The sequence below is a fragment of the Cryptomeria japonica genome, chromosome 1 (assembly GCF_030272615.1).
Source record: "Cryptomeria japonica chromosome 1, Sugi_1.0, whole genome shotgun sequence".
NCBI lineage: Eukaryota > Viridiplantae > Streptophyta > Pinopsida > Cupressales > Cupressaceae > Cryptomeria > Cryptomeria japonica.
Window position 1 is genome coordinate 186867144 of NC_081405.1, and position 24967 is coordinate 186892110.

At 36.8% G+C, this 24967-nt stretch overlaps 1 protein-coding gene across 3 annotated transcripts in view; it reads left to right on the plus strand.

Moving 5' to 3' along the window:
- The first annotated feature begins 2819 nt into the window (after positions 1-2819).
- The window catches only part of LOC131066147 (uncharacterized), a 43334-nt gene continuing 21186 nt past the window's right edge, over positions 2820-24967 (plus strand). Inside the window, exons 1-2 of one of the 3 annotated variants that reach the window (XM_058000848.2) lie at positions 2820-3026; positions 3616-5194. In XM_058000848.2, the coding sequence (XP_057856831.1) occupies positions 4358-5194 (837 nt within the window). In that variant the 5' untranslated portion in view covers positions 2820-3026; positions 3616-4357. The remainder of the gene's footprint in view (positions 3027-3615; positions 5195-24967) is intronic. The other 2 variants (XM_058000847.2, XM_058000849.2) reach the window with 2 other exon arrangements.

Consider the following 24967-nt stretch of genomic DNA (forward strand, 5'->3'; position numbering starts at 1 on the left):
TGGGAGTTATATTGACGGTAGCATTTTATTTGATTATTATATCCATCTCCATCTCTCTCCTTTATCTATATCTCCTTATCTCTCCTTATATCTCTTTCTTTTCCCCTTCTATCCCTGCCACTCTATCTAGCTCTCTATCTCCCCCCCCACTCTCTCTCTCTCTCTCTCTCTCTCTCTCTCTACTTCTATATCATCTCTCTCCCTCTCCACCCCTCTCTATTTTTTGTATATCTTTCTTCCTCTTTATATCTATTTCTATATCTTTCACTCGCACACATTTTGTCTTACTCCCTCCTTATCTTTATATCTATATCTCTCTCACTCACACAAACACACACTCCATCTTATTTCCCTCCCTATCTCTAGATATTATACACTCCTCTTCCTTTATCTCTCTCACTCTCTCCATATCCCTCTCTACCTCTCAATATATCACTTCCTATATCTTTATCTTTCCATATCTCTATCTCCCCTCTCTAATTCTCACCGTCTTTCTATCTTTATTTCTTCCTCTCCCCCCTTTTCTCTCCTTCCATATTTCCCTCTTGCTCACTCCCTCTATATTTTATAAGTTATGTTTACTCTCTAGATCATTTCTATCCCTATATCTATCTCTTTATATCCTTATATATTGCTTCTCTCCCTCTTTTTATCTTATCTCTGCCTATCTCCCCATCACTCCATCTTTTTATATTTCTCTACTTCTGCTCTCTAATGTATATACACACACTCCATGTTTCTCCCTCTCTCTAAAGTCTAAACCTTTCTCTCTCTATTACTTGTCTTTGTCATCTCCTTTCTCTCACTCTTGTGCTCCATATCTCTTGCAAAATATATATTTTTCTATATTTCTTTCCATCTCTTTTCGACTCATTTATCTATCTCTTTCTATACATATATTTCTCTTTCTCTATCCCTCTCTATCTATCTATATTTTCCTCTATCTATATCAATTTCCCCACTCTCTCTCTCTCTCTTTGGGCCATCCCTCTCTTTATCTTACCCTTCTCTCTATTTCTCCCCATCTCTCTCTCCCCCATTCCCTCCCTATCCCCCTATTTATCTCTACCTCTCTCCCTTTTTCTTCCTGTATATCTCTATATCTCTCTCTTTCTCTTCCAATATATATATCTATGTCTCATATTTATCTCACCCTCTCTCCAACTCTATTTGTCTATTTATTTATCTCTCTCCCTCTTCCCCTCTCTATACATATCAAACTCTCTACTTCTATCTCATCATGTGTGTGTGTGTGTATCATCTCTCCCTCTTCCTTTATGCCTCTCTCTATCTCTTCCTCTTTGTCTCTCCCTCTCTATCTCCTCTCTTTCTATCTTTATCTCCCCCTCTCCCTTGCTCTATCTTTTTTTCCTCCTCTCTTGCTCTATCTTCATCTCTCCCCCTAATCTCTAGACATACCTCCTTCTATCCATCCATCTCTCTCTCATTCTCCTTCTTTTTGGACCTCTATATCCATATGTCTTTTTCTCTCTATATCTATCTCTCCCTATCACTTCTTTCATCTATCTCTCTATCTCTATCTCTTTGTACTACTATATCTCTCCCTCTCTCTCTATATCACTTCCTATCTCTATCTTTATCTTTCTATATCTTCATCTCTTTGCAACTATTTATTTTTCTCTTCCATATCTACATATTCCTCTCCCTTGTCTCTATGTCTCTCTCATATCTCTCTCCTCTCCATCTTCCTCTCCCCATTCTCCATATCTATCTTCGACTCCAACTATATCTTCATATTCTTCTCTATCTCTATATCTATCTCTTTACCAATCTCTCTCTCACTCTTACCTCTCTATATATCCCTTTTTTTAGCCCTATCTCAACCTCACTCTTGCGCTCACCCTATTGCAAAGATAATATGAGCCTGTTGCTAATAAAACTTGATTATCTTCTCAATTCAAAGGTTTCATTTCAGTTATGATTGAATCCTTGTAATTGGATGCATAGTTGATTTTAAGCTATCACCTCTCAATTAAGTCCTTTGTCGTACAATAAACATTATGGCCACAAATTGACCTCATGCACTACACAGATTTATCCAAAAAATAGACCAAATTTTCTCCAATTCACCATCCACACCTCTTTGGCATACCCATTGCACACCAAAGTGCAATTGCTAGTTGATATTATTTTATTAAAATAAGAGTTGTAGTTAATATTATATAAATATAATTATTTTAATATAATTTTAAAATAACAATGATTCAAAATTATAATAATTAAAAATTAAAAATTATAATAATTAAAAATTCAAAATTATAATAATTAAAAATGAAAGCAAATATTTTTATTACAATACTATGATGACAAATACTTGCCACCACACGACACTTGTTATACTTTTATAAACTTTTAAAATTGAAACTTTGATTATTTTAATAATTTAATATAAAATTAATTTTTAAATCATCTTAACACTTTAAACACATCTTAGAAAATTGTGCCAATTTATGATAGAAATTGTGCCAGTTTATGATAGACTATGACTTAAAATCTTTCTATTCATTGTCCAACAATATCTCATTTTAAAAGAAATTATTCAATTCAAGAACTAAAACACCTAATTTGAAATTTTTTGAGTTATTTACATTTGTCACCTTCTACATCGACAAAAGTCAATGATATATAAATATGGAGTGGAATCAGATCATGTTTGCTGTAAAAATAGAAACAAGAAAACCTCTACATCAAGAGTGGCTTTATCATTCTTGAAAGGGCATTCCATCCTTTTAGAGAAATAGACAGCAAACACCATCCCCCTACCCCACAAATACATCCCAACATAACTATAAATCTTATCTACAAAAGAAAGTTTGCCACGGTTGTCCCACACAACTGGCGTTGTAGAATGTCTCCCAACTCCAAACTTATTTTACATTTTAAAAGAAAACAAAGTCTTTAAGCAAGATTTCTTCATCCCATTTTGCTTACCTATTTGATTGACAGAGGGGAAGAAAAATTGCAGGGGATTCCACTAGTTTTAGGAGACGGTATTTTGAAACCAGGTGGGTCTTGGAAAACTATTATTTTCATTTGTCTTTTGTGTTTGCTATCTATGTGGTAGACTATATTCAGCTTACACAGATTACTGCGGTAATAATAGACTGGTTTGATGAACTATTGAATCTAAATTTACAGACTTTGCAAAGCGTCTGTAAATCTGATTTACTGTAATTGAACACATGCACTTGAAGGGACCAAGGTCACAGAGTTTGAATAAAAACATGGTTTTTTGATATGAATTATGCCAACGCTTTATTGCATTGCATTGCATTGTTTTTTTATTCAAACTGAGTTTTGGGAAAACTGGGGGTTAGGCGTAATGGGGTTTTTATATTTTGCTTCGGAGAGGCCAGTGGCTTGATCCCCAATAAGCTATATTAATATGACGAGATAAGACGATTTTTAACGGCCTTTAGGCCAAAACGGTCTGTAAGAGTTATCACTTTGAGTTTTTAACTGGAGATTGTTTCTACAAGTGTTAGTTCTTAGATGAAATCCCTAAGCACTGCTTGAGTGTCTTGATTGAATAATTTTTTGTTCTTGGACATGATGGCAAATTTCTATGTAATTGTGCTTTGTATGATTATATAGTGGGCAGATTAAGAGGAATGTGTCAGGCTAATTGAGCAAGAACTCTTTATCAGTTAGCCCAAGTGGTTCTTGATCTGGATCGTGAAAGTGCTGATAGTTTTTGCCTTGCTCTGTTGTGAAGCGTAGCTGCACAGATGGTTGTCTTCAAGATGGGATTCCATTTTAAGATTTTCTGTTGTGAAAGTAGGTTGTCATAGACCGGTTGGTTTATTATTGATTCTCAGATTGTGACCTGAAAATTGGGTTATTGGAAGGGCACAAGTATTGAAGAGAATGAAGAACGTTAATGGCAATAGGCTGGAAACAGGGTATAGACTCTCAAGCAAGTATTTTGTGAGAGTATGTCAATCAGCGGATATGTTGTGTCCTCTTTGGGGTATTTGGGAATGTGTGGTTCGAAAGACAAGGTATTTTTACAAGCCCGAGTGGTTGTAGGTAGGTCTGTATTACAAACTGTTTTCTGCTGAAGTTAGATTTAGGGAAAAGTTCTCAGATTATTTGTTGGTCTTCAAAGCTTTGGCCTCAAGAAGGTGCTAAAAGGATATATAAAGGCCATGAGCAAATTAATGCCACAGATTTATTTTGTATGCCTATTTGATATGCTGGTATCTGAATTTGAGTGAAATCAAATTGACGGATTAGAAATGGGGCTCACAGAGAAAAGGAAATAACAAAAACAAAACAATTTCTTGAAAAAGAAGGAAAAGATTAAAGTAACTTTTTTTTGTGCCAGAGAAGAAAAATGGATAACCATGGAGCTGTTCATAGTTCTTTACCATCAATTTCAGGAACTAGGAAGGAGAAGAAAAAGCAGGTAAAAGATGAATTGGATCGGCACCGCCAAGCAGAGAAGAAAAGGAGGCGTCTAGAAAAGGCTCTAGCAACATCTGCTGCTATTTGTTCTGAAATACGAAAGAAGAAGCAAAAAGAGAAAGAGGAGCAGCAACGCCTCGATGAAGAGGTAGCTGCAATTGCAGAGGCTGTAGCACTTCATGTTCTTGCAGATGAAGATTCTGAGGAGGCATCAGAAGTTGTTCTACATACAAATGAAAAAATAAGCCTTTGGCAGAATCCCTATGTAGGGCTTTTTCCAGAGACTATGATGGCAGCTGATGGCAATATTCAGTTTTATTTGGGAAGGCAGAAAAACGACTTGCTTTACCAGAATACTCTAAAATGTTGTGGAGACAAAAGTTGTAGAGGTTTTGAGAGCAGGGAGGAAATTTTGGGTTCAAGGGCAACACAGTGGCAGCTTAGTGATTGGAAGGTACCTTATTATAGACCAGTTGATAGAGGAATCAGGAACACTGAATGGAATGGAAGAGAATTTGTTGTTGCAAATGGATGGAGTCAATTGGAAAATATTTGCTTGGTCAATCAGAAAAGAGTAGCATGTGACGAGAAAGAAAGAACTGCAGAAGTATCAGCAGATTTGGCTGCTGCTCAAGCTGTTGCAGCCCTTCCTATTGCCAAGGAGGCACAGGCTGAAGCCAAGGTTGTGAAAATGGCAGCAGAAGCAGCTATCTCCAGAATTCTGGATAAAAATTACGTAGTGCATAAATCTGATATACCTGACAAGGTTTGTTACCTTTGGTTGAATATTCTTCTTCTGTTAATTTACAAATGTCAAATATAATCCTTTGTTTATCATGTGTGTCGTGTATTTTATGATGTCCCTGGTTATTTTCCCTACTAATCTTCCTGCTGTATTTGAGAAATGTGTTTTAGCTGGGACTAATAGATAGGTACACAGCTATTTGTTGATAGGCAGAACTACAGGTTCACACAAACTGAAATGTGTTGTTAGCAGATTTCAAACAATTCTCATTTTTGAATGTCTGTATTCAGGTTTAAACAGCATATAGATCCAAAATATCATTCAATTTTAGGCTGGTAACATATCAATCATAAAAATATATTTACAAAGATAACAAGCTTTAACAACAATTAGAAACTCCTAAGACAGATTTTTTTTTCAAGAATGGCTCCCGCTCCTCCTCCAACGGCAAAAACATTTTTGAACCAGCCCGCTGCTACGGCTCTTACCGCCCCTGCTGCTGGGCCTTTGCCTGTGCTTGTGAGGTGTGGGGGTTTTGTGCCCATTGGTGCCATGGGGTCTGCAGCTTCTCTTGTGGGTTTGGTGATGGTTGATGTTGCTTCCAAACAAATTTTCTCTATTGCTTGTGAGGGTTTTTTTTCCCTCTGTCCATTATCTTGTTGGTAGACCTCTTGTTTAAATAGGTGCGGTGGGTGTTGGGGTCCTCCCTCCAAGGCCTTTTTCTATTGCTGGTGGGTGAAGCTTTGCTTGTGTTGCCAGATCTGTTGCAGCCCTTCCTCCCAAAGGGAAATCTCGTCCTCTTGCTTGTGCCAAGATCTCCCTCCTTGTGGTTTGTGGCCAAGATGTGGTGGAAAATGTGGGTTTCTACCAACTCTATGGGCTGGTGTGTAGATTTCTTGGTACTTGGCCTTCTCTCCCTAATCTATATTGCTGGGTGATGGATTCTTGGAAGCCCTTGATTGTTGGTAACATTGAGGTTTTTCCTTGTGCTAAGGTTTTTAATTATTGTTTCTTTTGTTTCTTGTGATGACATGACTTGGTGCTAAGCAAGTTGTGGGCTTGGGGAGTTAACTCACTCTTGGTCAAACCTTGGACAACTTCTTTTAACCCTCTTCCTAAATCTCTCAATGTTTGTTTGGCGTGGGTTCATCTTCCGTATCTTCCCCATCATTTTTGGGAGAATTTTTGTTATGAGGCCATTGACAATTCTATCATCTGCTTCTTGAAGGTTGATGATACCACTTCATTCATGGGTCATTCTACTTTTGCTTGCATTTTAATCGACATTGACATCTCTACGCCTCTTCCTAGGGATGTGGTTCTTATGGTTGGGGATAGACCATGGACTTAGTCGTTGGATTATGAGGTCCTCCCCTTTCAATGTTGTAGATGCTTCTCAACTAGTCACTTAGCTGCAGATTGCTCTCTCATGCATTGTAAAGGCACTACTACATGGTGGAAGGATGCTAATGGTGATTTCTTAACTGTCGAGGCTTCAGTTTCTTCTTCTGATGACTTTTCACAGGCTGATGATGACCTCTCCTAGGATGATGTTTAGCCTCTTACTGCTGGTGTGGCCTCTTCTTACCCCATGGATCGTATTCTACCTCTTACTATTGGTGTGGCTACCTCTTGCCCTGTGGATTTCACCCCTATTGCTCCTTTTCTACTCCAGTCTTTTGTTGTTGATGGTCAGAAGTCTGCTCCAGGTGCTGACAAACCCTCTATGGGATTTCCCCTCTTGATCCCACTTTTGATGATGTTCTTAACAATAGTATTGCCTGGACTATTGTTAGTCATAGGTAGAAAGGTAGTTCTTCCTCCTCCCAAACTTTTCCCCAAGTTGTGGGTGATTTTTCTTCCCACCCTTGAGGTGGGTTCCTAGCTATACTGCTAGTGGGGGGTTAAAGGTCTGTTTTGGCTTTTGTTTACTGACAGTGGTCCGTTCAGCCTGCGTTTGTATAGGGTAAGCACCCTTGTTTTGCTGCTTTTATAATAAAAAACATATCAATCATAAAATTTCAGGCAAGTTGCATACAATAATTGACTATCTGGGTTGTACATATACTGTCTCAAGTCATATATTTATAAGAGTTATCCATTACTATCAACAAATGTATGCTGTCTCATGATCCTTGGTCGGTGCTTCAGGAAAAATAGACAACAATCACCACCTACAACAATTTGGGAATCACTTCTAATATTTCCTTGACTTGACTGACTTGTGTGAATATCAGTTAACTATCTGCTGGTTCTAATGTTGTGGATCCTCTTGATTATGTGCTGATTCCTGTAAGGCGGATAGGTCCAACATCTTTCTTGTCCCAGCTCACAAACAAGTATGGATTTCCTTTGCAAATGACTGAGTGATAAGAAAAATTGCTCTTGGTTAAGTGATCCAACAACCTAGCTCCCTCTTGAATAAATGGTGCTCATCCAATATTTGCTCACAAATTTTGAGCCGCCAAACCTGAAATTTGATCAATATTATCAATGAATGCATTTGCAACCCTTGTATAGTATTGCCAAATTGAGGTAACGATTTTCGTCCTAACATCAATTTTGCAGTTAAGGAGTTTCATCTTCAATTGCATGGACACTAGATTCAAATCAATATGCAAATATAATCAAAGTGAACAATCGAGGCTTGTAATCATACCTTCCTTGGTTAGGACACATGGGCCAAATTTTTGGTACCCAAGTTTGAAATTACTTTAATTTTATTTTACTATATATTTATTTGTTATATTTCAACAAGTGTTAAAAAAGACTTTATTTTAATAGTTGTAATATTAATTGCTGTTGGAAAAAGGGGATATGACATATTTTGAATTTTTATCACTTAGGGGAAAACCTTGGGAGTGATATTATTGTATGCTTTCCTAGTCTTGTCAAGAAATATATTGGAGGTACCTAATTTGGACTTTAAATTTCATCAGTTAGAAGCACTAGGTTCAGGTCCGGTTCAAACTTAGTTCAAATTTTGATTCGGTTTGGCTGTGGGGTCATTTAGGGCACATAAAAATGGCTGTGGGTTTGTTCAGAATGAACCTGGATGAAAACAGAACGAATTTCAATTGATTATCTTTGATACTACAATGGACCCTGTTTACTTTCTTCATTGTGTTTTGCCAAAAAATGGACATAGTTTGCGAGTGATTACAAAATCGCTAACTCTCCAAATTAGAGATCAAGGCCTTACCTTACCAATGCTCAAAAACTCTATTCTATCAATGTGCAAGGCATTTATTATTAATGAAGTTTAATTAATATATATTAGTATATTTAAATTTTAATATTTTTAGTTTAATATGGTCATGATCTTTAATATTTAATATGACGGGATAATATTTATATTATATTATATTATAATATATATTTTTTAAAGTGTTGGGTAAACTTTTTAACATGTCCGGAGCCGTTAGCACAACATGCCCTTTGGTACCATGTGAAATGCTGTCGGAGCTATGAATAGGTGAGGTCTCAAATGGGGGACCTCATCCCCATTTAACAATGTTAAGGCTCAAACTTGTGAGCACATTCGGCACAAGCCTACAATCACAATGGCCTAGCAGGGGTTTGAACCTTGGCAGTCATGACTCACGACAACACCACTACCACTTAACCAACACACTATGGAAAGAATCCTATATTATGATATTATCAATATTTAATGTTTATATATTAAATTATTGATTTATATATCTATATGTTATAATATTTATCAAATGTGATTATTAATAATTATTAATTTTAATAAAATGAACTAAGACAGCTTGGTCAGAATAGGAAGTACTTAATATTATGAATTTAATTAAAGTTAATTAATTATAATGTTAATAAAATTCTAAATATTAATACAAATATGAATGTTATGAATATTAAAAGTTATAATTATATTAATATTAATACTAATACATTTAATAGTTATACATTATTTTTATGTTTTAATCATATTAATATTTTTATTTATATTATACATAATTATAATATGTTTATGTATGGACGAACCCAAAACAAACCCAACCTCAAATTTTCTTGACCATTTCCACAAATTGAATCGGCAAACCTGAACCTGAACCAGTAACTTAGGAATAAGTTTACTTGATTAATGTTTTTCAACTGTTTTTCCTATAACATGTATTAGATGAATGACTTTACTTCTTTCTGTTTTGTTTGTTTGTATTTTCAAATATTAATTAGGTATTTCTATTATATCTTCAATTTCCAAATAATTTTCTTAATTGTGAGCTAAAAAGGTCCAGACATCAAGCAACGAAGTGCAATTCTTCTTGTTTTACGATTTATATCGTAACACCCAATATTAGCCATTTGAGGTGACATCAGATGTCTCGTTCATATTGGTAATGTGTTCTTGGGTATTAGGCAATGTTATTGTATTTGCAGGAGATCTATCCAATCACTAACTGTACATAACCATAGAGATAGAGTGTAAAGCTGAATGTTGGAGTGCATGGTGGCCACATATAGAAGGAACAAAATTTTAATATCTGTGCATCTTTGTCAATTATTGTCATGGATCATGGAGTTTGATTCAAAACGTCAAGGGAAAAAACTCACACAATTGATTCCAAAAGCTATGTACAATAACATCATGGGCTGTGGAAATCATATGTCTACAATTATTGTCATGTTAAACTTATTTCATAATGAATAAGTTCCATGGAACTGATGACTGTAATCGTTCACTTGAGCTAAGCTTGCTATTAAGACTCATTTGGTCTCTGTTAGATGTAGATTTCGCATGTTCCATATAGCACAAAGGTGGACAGTAATATGTGAAGACATTTTCATATACTTGTTAGTAAATGTTTCTTATTACAAACTCTTCGTGCAAGCACACAATCTTGGATCTAGATTGTGGAACTATTTTAAGATTGAGCATCAGATGAAATTAGAAAACTTAAAATTAGAACAATTTGAAGAAAATTAAGGAACTGTTTCTTCGTGCACTGTATCCCATTGGACTATTATGGATTGAATGATCCTCAAATAATCATTTTGCAAGGCTTAGTATCTATTATTTAGGAATGATGTGAATTTTACGTGCTTTTTATACATCAATTTTTGTCAAACTATATGAAAAATAACTTCAGGAATAGAACGAGGAAGCATTGTCAAGTCGACTATTCATCAAAAAGTCATTTATGCAATGTGAATTATGCTTGTCATTATTACAGTAAATAAGATAGCAGTAATGTGAACCTCTTTCCAAGCTTGTTTAAGGACACTTTGTATGTGAGGCTTGTTGTTTTTGAGCTCAACTCTACTTGTTGCAATTTTGTTAGCAAAATGGATAATAATTATAAACTCTTATGCGGTTTTTTAATTTAATATTCAATTTGACTGGGGCAGAGAAGAGAAGCTACTTGATTTTTATAATTTAGTGTCCTGCCACTAAGTCACAGGATACGGCGATTTTCATGGATGAAGTTCGAATGTAATCGAATTTCAAACTTCTATAAAAAAAATCGAATTTAATCGAATTTCCTCTATAAAGCACTGCTATCTGCCTCTAAGCACAACTCAACTGGTCGTAAGTATTCTTTGTATATGCTTTGTATCTATTGGGTCATGGGTGTCTACAACTGCTGGGTCGCCCTCGGATTTTCTCCAACAAGGGTCACTATTCTGATAATTTATTACAAGTATACATATATTTAAAAATAAACAAAATTATAGAAGGTGAATTTTATCCGAATTTTTTTTCTGAATTTTTCCTTTGTCGAATTTCATCCAAATTTCATGGCTGTCGAATTCGAATTTGAATTCGAACCTTGTGATTTAGTCCTGCCATATTATTTGTTATAGTAAAAAATAAAAATTCATTCGATGTATTATTTAGAGTCCTTTATATCATAGATTTAAGATTGATTTTATTGCAGTCACCAGAGAATCATTTAGTCAACAATACTAAGTATTATTCACAAAGATTTTATTGCAGTAACCATGACAATTATTTAGTTGATAATATCAAATTTTCCTCAAGTATTGAGATATAGATTCATCTTTTCTACAAACTCCACTCTGCCTGTGCACATCAATCAAAGATTTTATTGCAGTAACCATGACAATCATTTAGTTGATGATATCAAATTTTCCTCAAGTATTGAGATATAGATTCATCTTTTCTACAAACTCCACTCTGCTTGTCCACATCAATTAAGCGATTTCCCATTGTGGCTATAGAGGGAATTTTGGTGCTCTGTTCTCATTATCTAACGTGTTGAATTAGTTTCTATCTAAAAGAGTAGGAAGAATCATATATTAAGTGGAACCATTTCCATGTAATGTGGGTTCCTCTATTCACTGATTTTTGTGTTACCTGTTTGAGTGAATACTCTTTTGATAGTTTGTGGGTTTTTAATTTTTTGAGAAAATTTTCATTTTCTCATAATAAGGCCCAGAGAAAAGTGAGATCAAAGCTCTCAATTAAACTTACATAGACATCATAGTCAAAGACTCAAAGCACTCAGGAAATCACTCTCATAACCGCAACTCTATATAATTGCACTTCGAATAAGAAGTTCCTTGAATGCATGAATACTTTGAATTAAAGTTTCATGTTTCTCTTGATGTGCAACAATCGATAAACACATCAGCTATATCATCTTACATGTAACTCAACTAAGATTTAGAAATTGACAGTTTTCTGCTTCCTCCCTTGATTAGGGGTGATATGTAGATGGGTCCTTATTTTCTCAATATAGAAAAATAAATATATTAATGCCCCTAGGGAGAAAATGAATTAAGTATATATAATTGACTCTTACTTAAGATGAGATTGTCCCCAACGTATACCAAAAAAATTATCTGAAAATAGACGGAGTTCCATTTTTTTGAGAAGGATAATCATGTTTTTACCGACCAAATTTGTTGCTGTCTGCTTCTTTTTAACTGTCTACCAAACATTATATCGTCTGAGAATGCAGGATTAATTTCTGGAAGAGCATCCTTCAGGCAAAGCACCCGGAAAACATTCGATTGAGTGTGCTGGCCCATAATTTTTATTTTTTGAAAGGTGAAAAAATAGATTAAAGTACAAACCAAGACATCTTGAGGTCAAGGTAGCTTCCGTTCAAACAAAATATAGTGTCAGAGTCTTTCAGTCTCAATTGAGCTGTCCTAAATAAGCAAGAAACTAGAATGTCTAATAAACAAGTTGGCTTTTAGATTGATATTGAAATTCCTTTAGAGGATTCATCATATTGCTCTACAAATATCACCAAATATTGACATTACAATTTCATACTGTTGAATAACTTCTGCCATGCTAAATGGTTGTCAATTGTTGGAGTTTTGCCCCTTGTATTGTGTGATGTCCCCTCTTGGAATCTCCCTAATTTAAGCCCTAGAATAACAATTTCGGCTTAAGTCCAAGAAGGTAATATATTTTTAACTTTATACAAATTTTCAATGTAATACATGATTCAAAGTAATCCTACTTTAGGTCCTACAATAATATTAATTATCATTTAGAATGTAAAAAGTTACAATAACATCTAAACTTATAAGTATTAACATTAAACCCAATTTCTAAGATTCCATATAACAATGTAATGTCCTCAACAAATGGATACCTAATTTATGTCCTAAATAGAATAGAATGAGATTTAGAGATACCTAGTATTCTGAATGAAGCCCTGTAGACAAGTTAGGGGATATAAAATTATTAAATACAGGATTATTAACAAATCCTAAGAACTTATTTGAGTAAAGCATGAATTCATTTTAAAAGAACATAGTCATAGAATAGGAATAGGATAGGATGACCAAGTGTGGTGCCCAAGAAACCCTCTCTCCTAGGCTCAAGGGCGGCTTAACCCCCTTGACCTCATGTGGCCCATGCCATCAATGAGGTAGCCTACCTAGTGAGGTGTCCTATCACCGTTTTCCTCCACTTGTCATACCTTTCCTATAACCCATGGTTTACATATTCATTCAGCATGATAGAAGGTATGAGGCCTGTTACAGTAAGGTGCCCAGGAAATCTATTCTTCATAGGCCCAAGGGCATCACCTTTGTACCCCCTTGGTCTCATGGGACTCCCCGGTCTTAAACCATGAGGTGGTGTTCCTACAAGATAACGCCAGCACCATTTTCCTCACCGTAATTCCTCTCCTTCAATCATACTTAGAAACTTCCTAGAACAGATTCACAGTACTATTCTACATATATGGATTCAATATATTATCAACAAGGATTCCTCAGAATTTGCTAATATTCATCATGGGCAGAAATACTTATGAAAGCAGTGATATATTACATTTGCCGATGTGTATAAGTTTATTATAGACATGATTGCAGCATATAGGAAATTCGTACCAGGTTTGTGTGACCAGGTTACTACCTGATTTCTTTACTTTTTTCTTCCTTTATTCCGTCTGATCTTCTTCTCAGATATTTCTCCTTTTTGAGATCTTGCAATCTGCTTATAGTAATCACTAACTGCTGTGAATATGAGAAGTTCTGCTGCTGTTTGATCTTCTATGGGATAGGAATTATATTCATGCCTTTCCTTTATATCTCTCAATGTGAGGGAGGGGTCACTTTTCTTCATCATGTATGCCCTTTGGCAAGAGACATACCCTTTCACCATTAGCACCCTTTGAAAGAGTGCAACCCTTCATTATTCCTGCCCTTTGAAAGGGACACAACCTTTCACAATCAGGTCTGCTCCTATTTAAATCAGATCAGCACTTCTGATTTCCAAAATTATCCCCCCTCAAATGAGGTTCTCTTCTCCCTTTTATATCTCATGTTTGAGGGAGTCACAACTTTTCCTTCCATGTCTTTTGACCCTTCATTAACTTAATTAAATTTTAATTATATTTAGTTATATTCTTTTATATTTTATTTTTATTTTTATTTTTTTATTTTTTTATTTTTTTAATTTTTAATTTTTAATTTTTAATTTTTATTATTTATTATTAAATTCTATTCCAGAGTGGCGACATTACATATTGCTGAATCAACTTTGCATTATTTCCATCCTATGTGTTATTCTGATAAAATCATTTGTTGCTATTGTGTATAAAGATGTTCCAAATTATTCAGCAGAAGTTTCACTTGAATTGCTAAACTTCAATCTTTCGCGACTTACTGTTCCATAACTTGTTCAATGACAGGTCTTGAATTTCCCATCACAGTCCATGGCACTAGTATACAATTTAAGTTCCAAGATCAACCCTATATATGTTTTGAGTTTACTGCAAGGACAGTATTTAAAAACAAAAACCTCTGCTATAGGCTCCCTCACCTGGATCATATCAAAAAGTTATGTTCACCAAAATTAAATAAAGGACATAACAGACAAGAAACAAAAGTAAAACTAAGACTGGTGAAAAGAGCAATACAAAAGCCTGCACTAGCAGGAACCAGTCAAACAACAAAGCTAAATCAGACAGAACATGAAACAGCCAAAACCATGGAAAGGCAAGGTAGCAAGAAAAAGGAAGCTTGAAAACAAAACAATGAATATATCCTAGAGAACAAGCCAGCTTGAACCAGATCAAGAAGTCACAGATGTGTCACTCCACACTACCAATCCCACTAACACCATCATGAGAAGACTCCAGCACTCTCAACATGATATTCTAACTTTGAGCTGCTATGATAACCATTCTAGGGGCTGATCTGCCAATATAAGTTTTTGCCAAAGACTTAAACCCTGTGAATTCTTCCAACCATGAATTAAACTATTGGCTGCCATTGTGGGGAGTGTAAGGCAATTGCAACCTTCAGAGTACCAGTCTTGTGAGATACCAACAAAGGTTTAAACTTTAACCATCATACCAAGCTCATTGCAAAAGGTAGACAACTGCTGGAAATCCTCCCTTAAAGCATGAATTTCATCCTGCAAAATACTAGAATCCTGCTCTTGCTAGATAACTGACAGACCCTGGAAAGAGCTGTCTGTAGCTGCAAACTTCTCCCGTGGATTTTCATTCTCCCAACATGGTTTATCCTCCAGAAAGATGAAACCTGATGGCACCTCAAATTCCAAATCCCTCAGGTGCAGCATCAGCCCTGTCATCCAGCCCCTTAAATTCTCAGAAGAGATTGCTGCATGAAGTAATCCTTTAAAAGCTGCCAAAATGGAAGCCCTTGAATGAAGCTTACCATTACCTGCAAGGCCATTTGGACCCAAAACTAATTTTATCATGTACAACAGAGGCTGGGAGGGATTCCTAAAAACAGAGCAGAGCCTGTGATTGGACACTTTATCACAGAGCAGAGGGTCGATCGCAACAATTGCCTAATCCTTTGGAGCCATAAGGAAGAAAAGGATGAAAGAAATTGTGACACCTAGCAGAAGCCAAAACACCGATAGTAGCAATCATGCAGAAATATCAACCCAACACATCGTCCGGGAACCCACATTTGGCATGATAAAGAGGAGCAACACGTGTGAGCATGCACAACCCAGGGTGAATTCAAAGACCATTATTACAGCATAAGTCACTGGTACAGCTGAATCCGAGGATAAAACATACGATGACATCAACACAATCAAAACTTAAAATCTGCCATTATCGCCAAGGAAGGCTACGACATGAGATAAAGATTGAGGAGGCATGTCATCCAAAGGATTCTGTGAGATAAATTTTAAGGGGGCATGCCATCCAAAAGGATTCTACCTAGCATTGGCCAGTAAGCCACATCATCACTAAAGACTAAAGAGGGCCAAAAGGAGGTTTTGGAAATGCCAGCATTTGCAAACACATCAGCCACTTTATTTCCTTCATGAAAACAATGCATTTTTAAAGTTTCATCAAGCAATCTTCAAAGCTTCCTGTATAGATATATGTTGTTTTTGAGCTTGAGATGACAATTGGTGAATGACATTAAATATAATTTGATTCAACCTTTTTGTTTTTCCATTTTTAACCCAGCCACAACCTCAAGCCTTTCTGCTTCATTGTTAGATTTATACCCAAAGCAGAAGGGTCCTGCACAAACAAAGCTTCCTAAAGAGTCTCTAATTAAAATGCTTCTGCCAGGCAAACCTGGGGCTACCTTTTGATGTGCCATTAAAGTCTAGCTTAAACAGCCCCATAGGAGGTGACCTATAGACAATGTTCTTTCTAACATCTCCTTTTTCTATTAATCCTTGAACCACCTCTGCTATGTCATTGTGGTTTTGGATTAAACAATTGTTCTGGGTTGAACGATAGGTAGCCATCACCAACAGTAGGAATTTAGCAGTTACTCTGATTTTCAGATTAGCTTCCTATTATGGATATTCAATTTCAACCCAGAATAACGACACAGAATTATGCAACACAGAATAACATATTAAGTATTCTATCCTCTCTTGAACACTTAGAATACTTAGGATATTCAATTTCCTATTATGCAACATAGAATAGCATACTAAGTATTCTATCCTCTCTTGAACAAAGACCTCTTGGACGCTAAACTAGGTGATCAAACAAGATGACTCCAAGGTTCTGATAGTCAGGTCTTGACTTTATACGTGGATAGACTTAGTGTGTTGATGTGATTTTGTTGGAATCACAAGGGGACTTATGTTTTGCTTGAACTTTGTTGGAACTTAGACTTCAACTTCGACTTGGAAAATAAAGATGAAAAGGATAAGATTTTAGAGAGACTATGCTACTCCTAAGATCAATGATGACGATGAATGTTACTTAGATAGACAAATTCCCTCACATGGATAGACTTAGTGTGTTGATGTGATTTTGTTGGAATCACAAGGGGACTTATGTTTTGCTTGAACTTTGTTGGAACTTAGACTTCAACTTCGACTTGGAAAATAAAGATGAAAAGGATAAGATTTTAGAGAGACTATGCTACTCCTAAGATCAATGATGACGATGAATGTTACTTAGATAGACAAATTCCCTCACATCAAGTCCTGCTTCACCATGATGACAACAACTACACAAGACTGATGCAATCTCCCAAGGAAATTGAATATTTTCATATTGTGAATACATCATCCAAATACCCAATGCTGGCGCAACTTGAACTAGTATCCACAATCGAACTTTGTATAATAATAAGGTTGAGGCTAACTTTGCACTGTGACTTCAATCAGCAAACCACAAAAAGTATGAACCAAAGAATTCATCACTATATCTTCATAAGCATCCACCATGATCAATGAACTCTATCTAATTTGAGGATATAACAAAAAACCATGCAATATGTAGAAGAAACACCACTATCCAGCATAAATTCAATGAAAAGTATGTTTATTTACTTGCCTTGGCAACAATTTCTTCCTTCTCCTCCTACTCTACCTCTAGCTACTTGCTATCTAATGTCTATTGATCAACTATTCCCTATTAACCTTTACAAATGAGGAGAGCAAGCCTTTCATAGATTTCCCTTTACAAATGAATGGCTATGATCAAATCCAAATCAATGGCCAAGATTACAAGATAAAACCCTAATTAGGGTTAGTTACAACTAACTTCTTCTCGACCAATGAGAAAATTACATTATAATGGACACATGTCCAACATTGAATTCTAACCAATAGGAATTGAGGTTAGGTAAGATAAAAAATATTTGATGAAGTGACATGTGTTGACTTTGATTGATCAATGAAGGTGAGTTGTTGCCACCTTAGCTTGCTCATCTTGTAGATCATCACAAATGTTTGTGATTGTAATTCTTCTTGATCATTTCACCCTTCATCTTTGTGGGAATTCTGCCCTATGATGTGTTTTGCCTTTCAACCTTGGAATCCTCACCTTGGAACGTATACCTAGTCTTGGAATTTCCTTGATGTACTGACTGTGATCTTGTCGAATATCTTAGCTCTTGATCTTGTATGCTCATTGCTGTCTTCTTCATTTTTCATTCATCGACAACTGTTGTCATCTTGGAGCTGATCCCCATTCTCTATGCTAGTGAAATCTCGACCCCTTCGCCATCTTATTGAGTCTTGCATCCAAGCATGAACTGAACGTCTTCATTATCTGTTGTCAAAAATGTTTGCACCCTTGATGAGAACGCATGCTCATCAACCTTGTGAAACATTGAAACAACCTCAAAGTTTGTTTCAATGTTTCACAAGGTTGATGAGCATGCGTGCTCATCAAGGGTGCAAACTTTTGTGAAAACAGTTTCTGGCATGCCTGGTGGGACTGATTGAACTAGCTTTGGTTCATGCTTTCTTATCTTCTATTGATAGTTGGTGTGTCTATCAGCAAACTCAGCTTTTGGAGGCAACATTTCACATACTTGGCGACTCTACAAAGAAGATCTACTTGTTAAAGCAGTCCTAAGCTCAAACAACTGAAGACTTGGTGCGTTCTTCAGTTTCTAGCATTTGGAGGCATTGTTCTTTCAAGTACCTAGCAACTCTACAAATTTTTTATGAATCAATGGTATGCTATCAGTCGCCCCTTCTAAGTTTTCTTGTTTAAAAGGATCTATTTCTTCAATGCTTAAAAGATGAATTCACACCATGGGTATAACTCCTATCCAAACCCATTCTATGAGAATGCAAGTTTTTTTCCCCCCTACCAACAAAACCAAACTAGGACCGCTCCTAGTTTCAACTGAAATGGCCTTGCTACAGCAGCAGGAGGGTTTTCTCTTAATGATTACCACCCACCCATCGCTGCTTAACCTTCTTGGCAGCCCAATCAGCCTCAAAGCAATGATGACTTTATTGCAGAGCTAGATAATATGGCGGCATACTTTAAAAAGCAATTCGAAGACATTGACAAACAGCAAGAGCTTGAGGCACAACAGGATCAATGGGCTCATCAAACCTATCTGCATGAGCAACAACTTGAGATACAAAGGAGACAGTTTGAGGAGAGTCTCAAACAAAGGATTGCTATAGCTGAGGTTGAGATGAAAATGTCGCTTGCAGGTTGTGAGAGCCCCAAGTTCAAATTTCCTAGTTTTGGACTAGATAGGCCTCGTGTGTCTCCTAAGCCTGAGATTCCAAGTTTTAGGAGTCTTTCCTCTTTTTAGGAGCCTGTTCTTGAACAATTACATCCTTATAAGGGGCCCATTCAAGAGATCCAATCCGCTCCTTGTATTCTTAATGAACCTATAGGAGAGGAGGTTCGCCAATTTTCCTTTCCAAGTTTTAGGAGTTACATGCCTTTGCATGATTATCAAGCTACACGAGCTGTAGATCCACAGGACCATCAGGCTCAACTTCAGTAGCAAGAAGTACAAGCCCAAAAATAACAACATGAAGCCTTCCTTGCAGAGCAACTTGCTTCTACTAGGAGTGAAGAGATTATGCAATTGGCGACACTTGAGGTCAGGATCATGCAGGCAGAGGTTTCTGCCCCTAAAGCCCCTAAGATCAAAATTCCAAGCTTTAGGTAGGGAGACCTACCAGGCTTTTTGAAGAGCCCATCCAGGAGGCCCAACCAATTCCCTGTATCCCTGATCAACCTATGAAAGAGAAGATATTTGAAGACACAAAGTTAGGTCTTTCACCTGCACTTATGCCCATTCAAAAGGTTCCAAATGACGAACCTGATTTGCTACAAGAAATAGTCTCAGAGCAGCAGGGTGTAGAAGTGGAAGGGGGTGTGGATTTTCAATCTTCAACTGATTTTAAGGAGGTTTCCTAAATTGTTGGTGATGAGGTTAAATGTTTAACTGAACTAACATCAATTTTTAGTCATGAACAGTGGGAAGATGATAATCATCTGGACAAGGCACAAACCCAAGAACAAACAAATGAAGAAAAACAGTTTTTAGAAATTCAAAAAGATGACTTGTAGGAGGACGTTGATTTGAATGAACAAGAACAAAGATCAAAGTTTATTAAGGAAGGTAAAATTTTTGCACTCTCTGATATTCAAGAAAGCAGCTATGAGGTTGAGGTAGAACATATTATAGATGAAAGGGTTGATCATGATCCAAATGATCTTATGTTCTCTAACATCATAGATATCTTTTGTTCCAAACTTGATGGAGGGTTGGTACCTATAGGAGGAGTTTGTGAGCAACATAAGCAATTTGATGCTATCATAGATAGTTGCCAAGAGGAGACAAAAACAGAGAGACAACTTGAAGATATTAGATCTTCTTGTGAGGTGTCTCATGAGCCTAAATATTTTGCTAATAAATTGGTTATCAACACGTGATCATGATAAATTGGCTCTAAAAGTGTATTCAGACACATCATACGCAAAGATCCTCCCCTTTTGCAGGGATTTTGCTTTTTCCCAGTAGAGGAAGATATTTGCAGAAATTTGCATGCATGTAACCATCAGATCAGTCGATCTGATCTTCCTCCTTCTAATATTTTGTAACCTAACCCTGGTAGGGTTAGGGTTTCTTAACTGCAATTCAACTTGAGTTATGCCTAAACTAAAAAGGCAAATTTTGTAATCTTTTGGTTTATCTTCTTTCTTTCTTCTGCAGAAACTTTTTTTTTTTCTGTGTTTGTAAAATTGCCTTGCCTTTACATGACTAAAATTAGTCTTCTTGCCTTATTTCAGTTTAGAGCACTTGTGTCATTTGTTTAGCTTCTTGTCTGAATACATCTTCATGTGTTTTCTTTAGTGTAAGTGATTGTGTTGAACCCTTTTGTAGATGTTAATTGTGAACTATTCTTGGTTCCTCTTGCCATCTTTGCAAGAATTCAAACCTTAACTCATTCTTAGGACACTAATTTGGATAGAAATTTGTGCATCTTTGGGTAGTTTTCTTGATGTTAAGTGTGCAATATTGGCAGGGAAGATCAATATTCAATCTAGGTGCAAACCTCTTTTCCCTTTTCAAGCATTCCTCCTTCCCCTTTTTCCCCTCAATATCAGTAGAATAGATTTATATGTGTTGGGTTAGACCAACACTTGCATCCAGATTGGAAAGGAAGTCGACCTTCTCTGGAGACTCAGCGTCACATTATGCAAGGTCCCACACTTGGAGGCTGTTTCAATGTTTCACAAGGTTGATGAGCATGCGTGTTCACCAAGGGTGCAAACTTTTGTGACAACATTGACTATGCTGATATCCTTCCTTGAACCTTGACCTCCACAAGTTGCTAAGATGTCCTTCTTCACCATCATTCAATCATCTCGTGCTTCTCTCTTTGCAATCTGCTGTTTGTTGATGAAGTTATCTCTGGATATTTTTCCTCTGCCTTGCGAAAGTGTTGTAGAGAGCTTTCCTTCTCTGTTGCAATGTTTCCTTGAAATGCTTGCAGGCTGCTCCTTCATCCTCTTCCTTAGTCGTCTACAAAATAAACAAGGATAGCATCAAACACATATGATATAGACAGATTTGACCAACCCTCAATCTAATATGCATCCTAAATGATGGTAAAATGGTGACTTGATCTTTGATTTCCATGTCTGATTTTGTAATTTTTTAAGGTTTGAGGCCTGATTTGAGTTTTTGATTTTCATGTTTTAGGTCTGATCTGCCAAAGTAGTGGATTTTTCTAGGTCATGGATTTGCTTTGGGTATGGATTCTTGCTGGTCATTGATTTTGGAGGCTCGTGGATATTGGTGAGGCGTGGATTTCTTGAGTCCATGGATAGTCATCATCATTCAAGCTTGTAAACTCCAACACTCAGTCAATTAATTCACCCTCATCATGTTGTTGATCTTCATTTTCCAAGTCAAGGATTAAGCGAGTTCATTGTTTCTCCTTCATTTCATGGATCAATCTTGCCATTTTCATGCTTGAGTTGTGGGTTTTAGCACCTCATGGATTGATCATCATCATTCACCCTCATCATCAAGATTTCTTCATTCAATCTACCTCAAGACAAGCTTAGCTTCACTCATCAAGACTTAGGAATATCACAACTCGTACTCATCATTATTGCCTTCAAAGATCTTCAAGTCATGGACTTGTTGACGTGTATTTTGTACACAATCATACACAGAATAAAATACCAATAGGCATCTTATCCTCTCTTGAGAAAATAGTCTCTAACTGCTGAAGATTCGCGTAAAGGATCAGTTAGGTAGACTCCAAGGTTCTTTTAGTGGGGTCTCCACGTGTGGACAAGCTTTTTTAGTGGTATGATGTGATTTGCTGTTTCCTCCAAGGGGTCTTACGTATTCAAAGCTCGAAGATTTTACTAAACTAAAAGGAACTTTTCAAAAAAATAGCAAAAGATAGGGTTTAAGAGGTCTAATCTAGCCTAACCCTACGAATGACTTAGCATGGACGAGATTTGGCAAGACTCAACCAACTTCAATTTTGCCATAAAATAACAACTCAATTGAAATTAGTGCGATCTTCTAAGGTAATAATGATGTTCAATGCATCAAAGACCAAGGACACTACTACGAAGGTACATATCCTAGATACGAAAATGCTTGAAGGTTAAGGACTCAAAATGTTCTCCAGTCGACCACGCAAGGCGTTCCTACAATCAGCAAGAAGCTAGTGGTTTGGATTGCGAATCCTACCAAATATCAAATCCCACACTTAGTCTTTCAAATTAACAAACTACTTTGATTGAGCGTGATTCAAGTACATCCAACAACCATGAAGATAACTTAAGAAATTTGCAACAAAACACCATAACTTCAACATTTTATTGATTTCCAAGTCATCATATACAACAATTGCTTGAATTTCTCTCTTCAAGACTCAATCTTGCTACAAAATAAAAATTGCTTCTAAACTCTAATCTCTCTACTTCACTCTTATCTGACTATTCGACTATTAACTATTATCCAATGAAATGAAAAAAATGGGGGTATAAATAGCATCCCCAGTTACAATGAAAGGTCCAGATTGAAAATAAATCAACGGACAAGATCACGACACCTAAACCCTAATTAGGGTTTGTTACAAATGACCTCCTTTTTACTGAACAATATTAAATGCATAGCCAAATATTAAATTCGGCACAAAAACCTAGGAGGTATCAACCAATGAGAAATAAGATGTCATGTCATCTGCAACAACCTTTCATCTAGAATCTTATTCCCTTTCCAATTCTCTTTCTTAGCATATGCAATGAATTTTGTCACGATTCCTTCGATTTCTGTGATTGGAATCTCGGGAAGATTCTTGATACTCTCTTCTAAGTGGATGACCTGATCGAATGCATCTAGAAGAGCTGCGTCCCAAGTAGGTTCAAGTTCCTTCGTTCTATCAATCAGGAGCATGGTGGCATACATCCGATCATACTGTTCATCTGTAACATCTGCGTCCTTGCGAAAGATGATCTTGATTCTATCCTCAAATTCCTGGATATCCACATCTGTCTCGACCTCGATCCTTCTGCCAAGAATGGTACGAAGTACCTCAAATACTCTGTCCTGGATCGGATTGATCACCTCCTCAACTTGACCACATCTAACACTGATGTCCTCGAAGAGAACACTCTTTATATGGAGTAAGGTTGACCACTGGAACAAACTGTGAGAATCACCCTCCAAGATCCTCTCCTGCGCTAAAATTCTTCTGGATGTATGTCTTATTACTTTCAAGACAGGGATGACAACGTCCTTGGTATGGGCAAATGCAGCTACTGTTGCCATCAATCTGTGGATTATCTCAAGAACTTGGATAGCCTGATGAATAATCTTCGCCATCCTTGTAACAAACTCTATGGCCACTGTATGAGATCTATCCATCCAACTACATGTACGCTGGACCAGGTTCCTGAATCTTTCTGCTTCATTGATCGATTGAAGGGGCAATGCCTGCACTGGAGATCTAACTGGATCCTGACGTCCCAAAGGTTCATTGATGTGACTGAAATATGTCCTCCATGCACCGACCTCTCTCTCAAGCTTTCTATTCTTTTCCACTTCTTCCCTAAACTTGTCCTTCAATGCCTCAAATGTGTCGGTGGCATCATCTAAAGTCTGCTCTGCTGTGGATGGTCCTAACTCAAAAGTCTGTACATCATAGTCCTCTGCTAGGATCTCACCCTCATATTTATCTGCTGCCGGTGTAGCTATCTGCAGTTTTCTAGATCCAGTCTCATCTCGAATCATCTTGGACATCTTTGTAGCCTTCTTCTTCTCTGTTATCACATGTGAACGTCCAACAAGGCTCTCTAAATCAATTGCATTGTCCTCGTCCTCAATTACGATCACCTTAGTCAATCTTTCCTTCAACCAATCTGGGATATTCGATCTTGTCTCTTGAACTTGAATTTCTTTATGTACTATTTCTTCTTGTCTGGGAGGAGATGTTACTTCATTATCTTCTTCTAAATCATAGTCTTGGAGAGATCCATCTGACGAAACATGCTGTGCCTGTCCTTCCTCCTGCCTGTCATTCTGTACCATCGACTCCATGGACTCTTCCACTCGAACTGTTCTATTTTCCGGTCTGGAAGAAGTACCTGGTGTTTGATCTTTGTTGGCACCTTGCTTTTTCTTGGAAGACTCTTTCTTTTCTGATCTTTCCTTTCTCTTCGAACCTCTCGAATGGAGATTGCCCTCACTGGCACATCGAAGGTTACCTTCACCTGAATTCCTAGGATTAGGATTGCCTTCACTAACACTGGCTCCACCTTCGGCTGGTTTCTCTTCCAAAGTAAAAGACATAGCTATGCCTTGTTCTCTCAACTTCTGATGCTGAACGTCTACCCATCTGCGAGTACAAGACAAGACTGGTGCCATCAAATCATCTAAATCCACGACCTCGGGCTCATTCCAATTCAAACTTATTGTTTTGCTTTCTCTATCATATGAAGACTGGATGTGCCTGCCATTGTCCTGAGCTTGGTCGGCCACTCTGTAAATCCTGCATTTCCTGATGAAATCCAAAGGCAATCTAGAATGTATCTTTCGTTTCACTTCGAGATCATCTAGGAGATTCATCATAAAATCTTC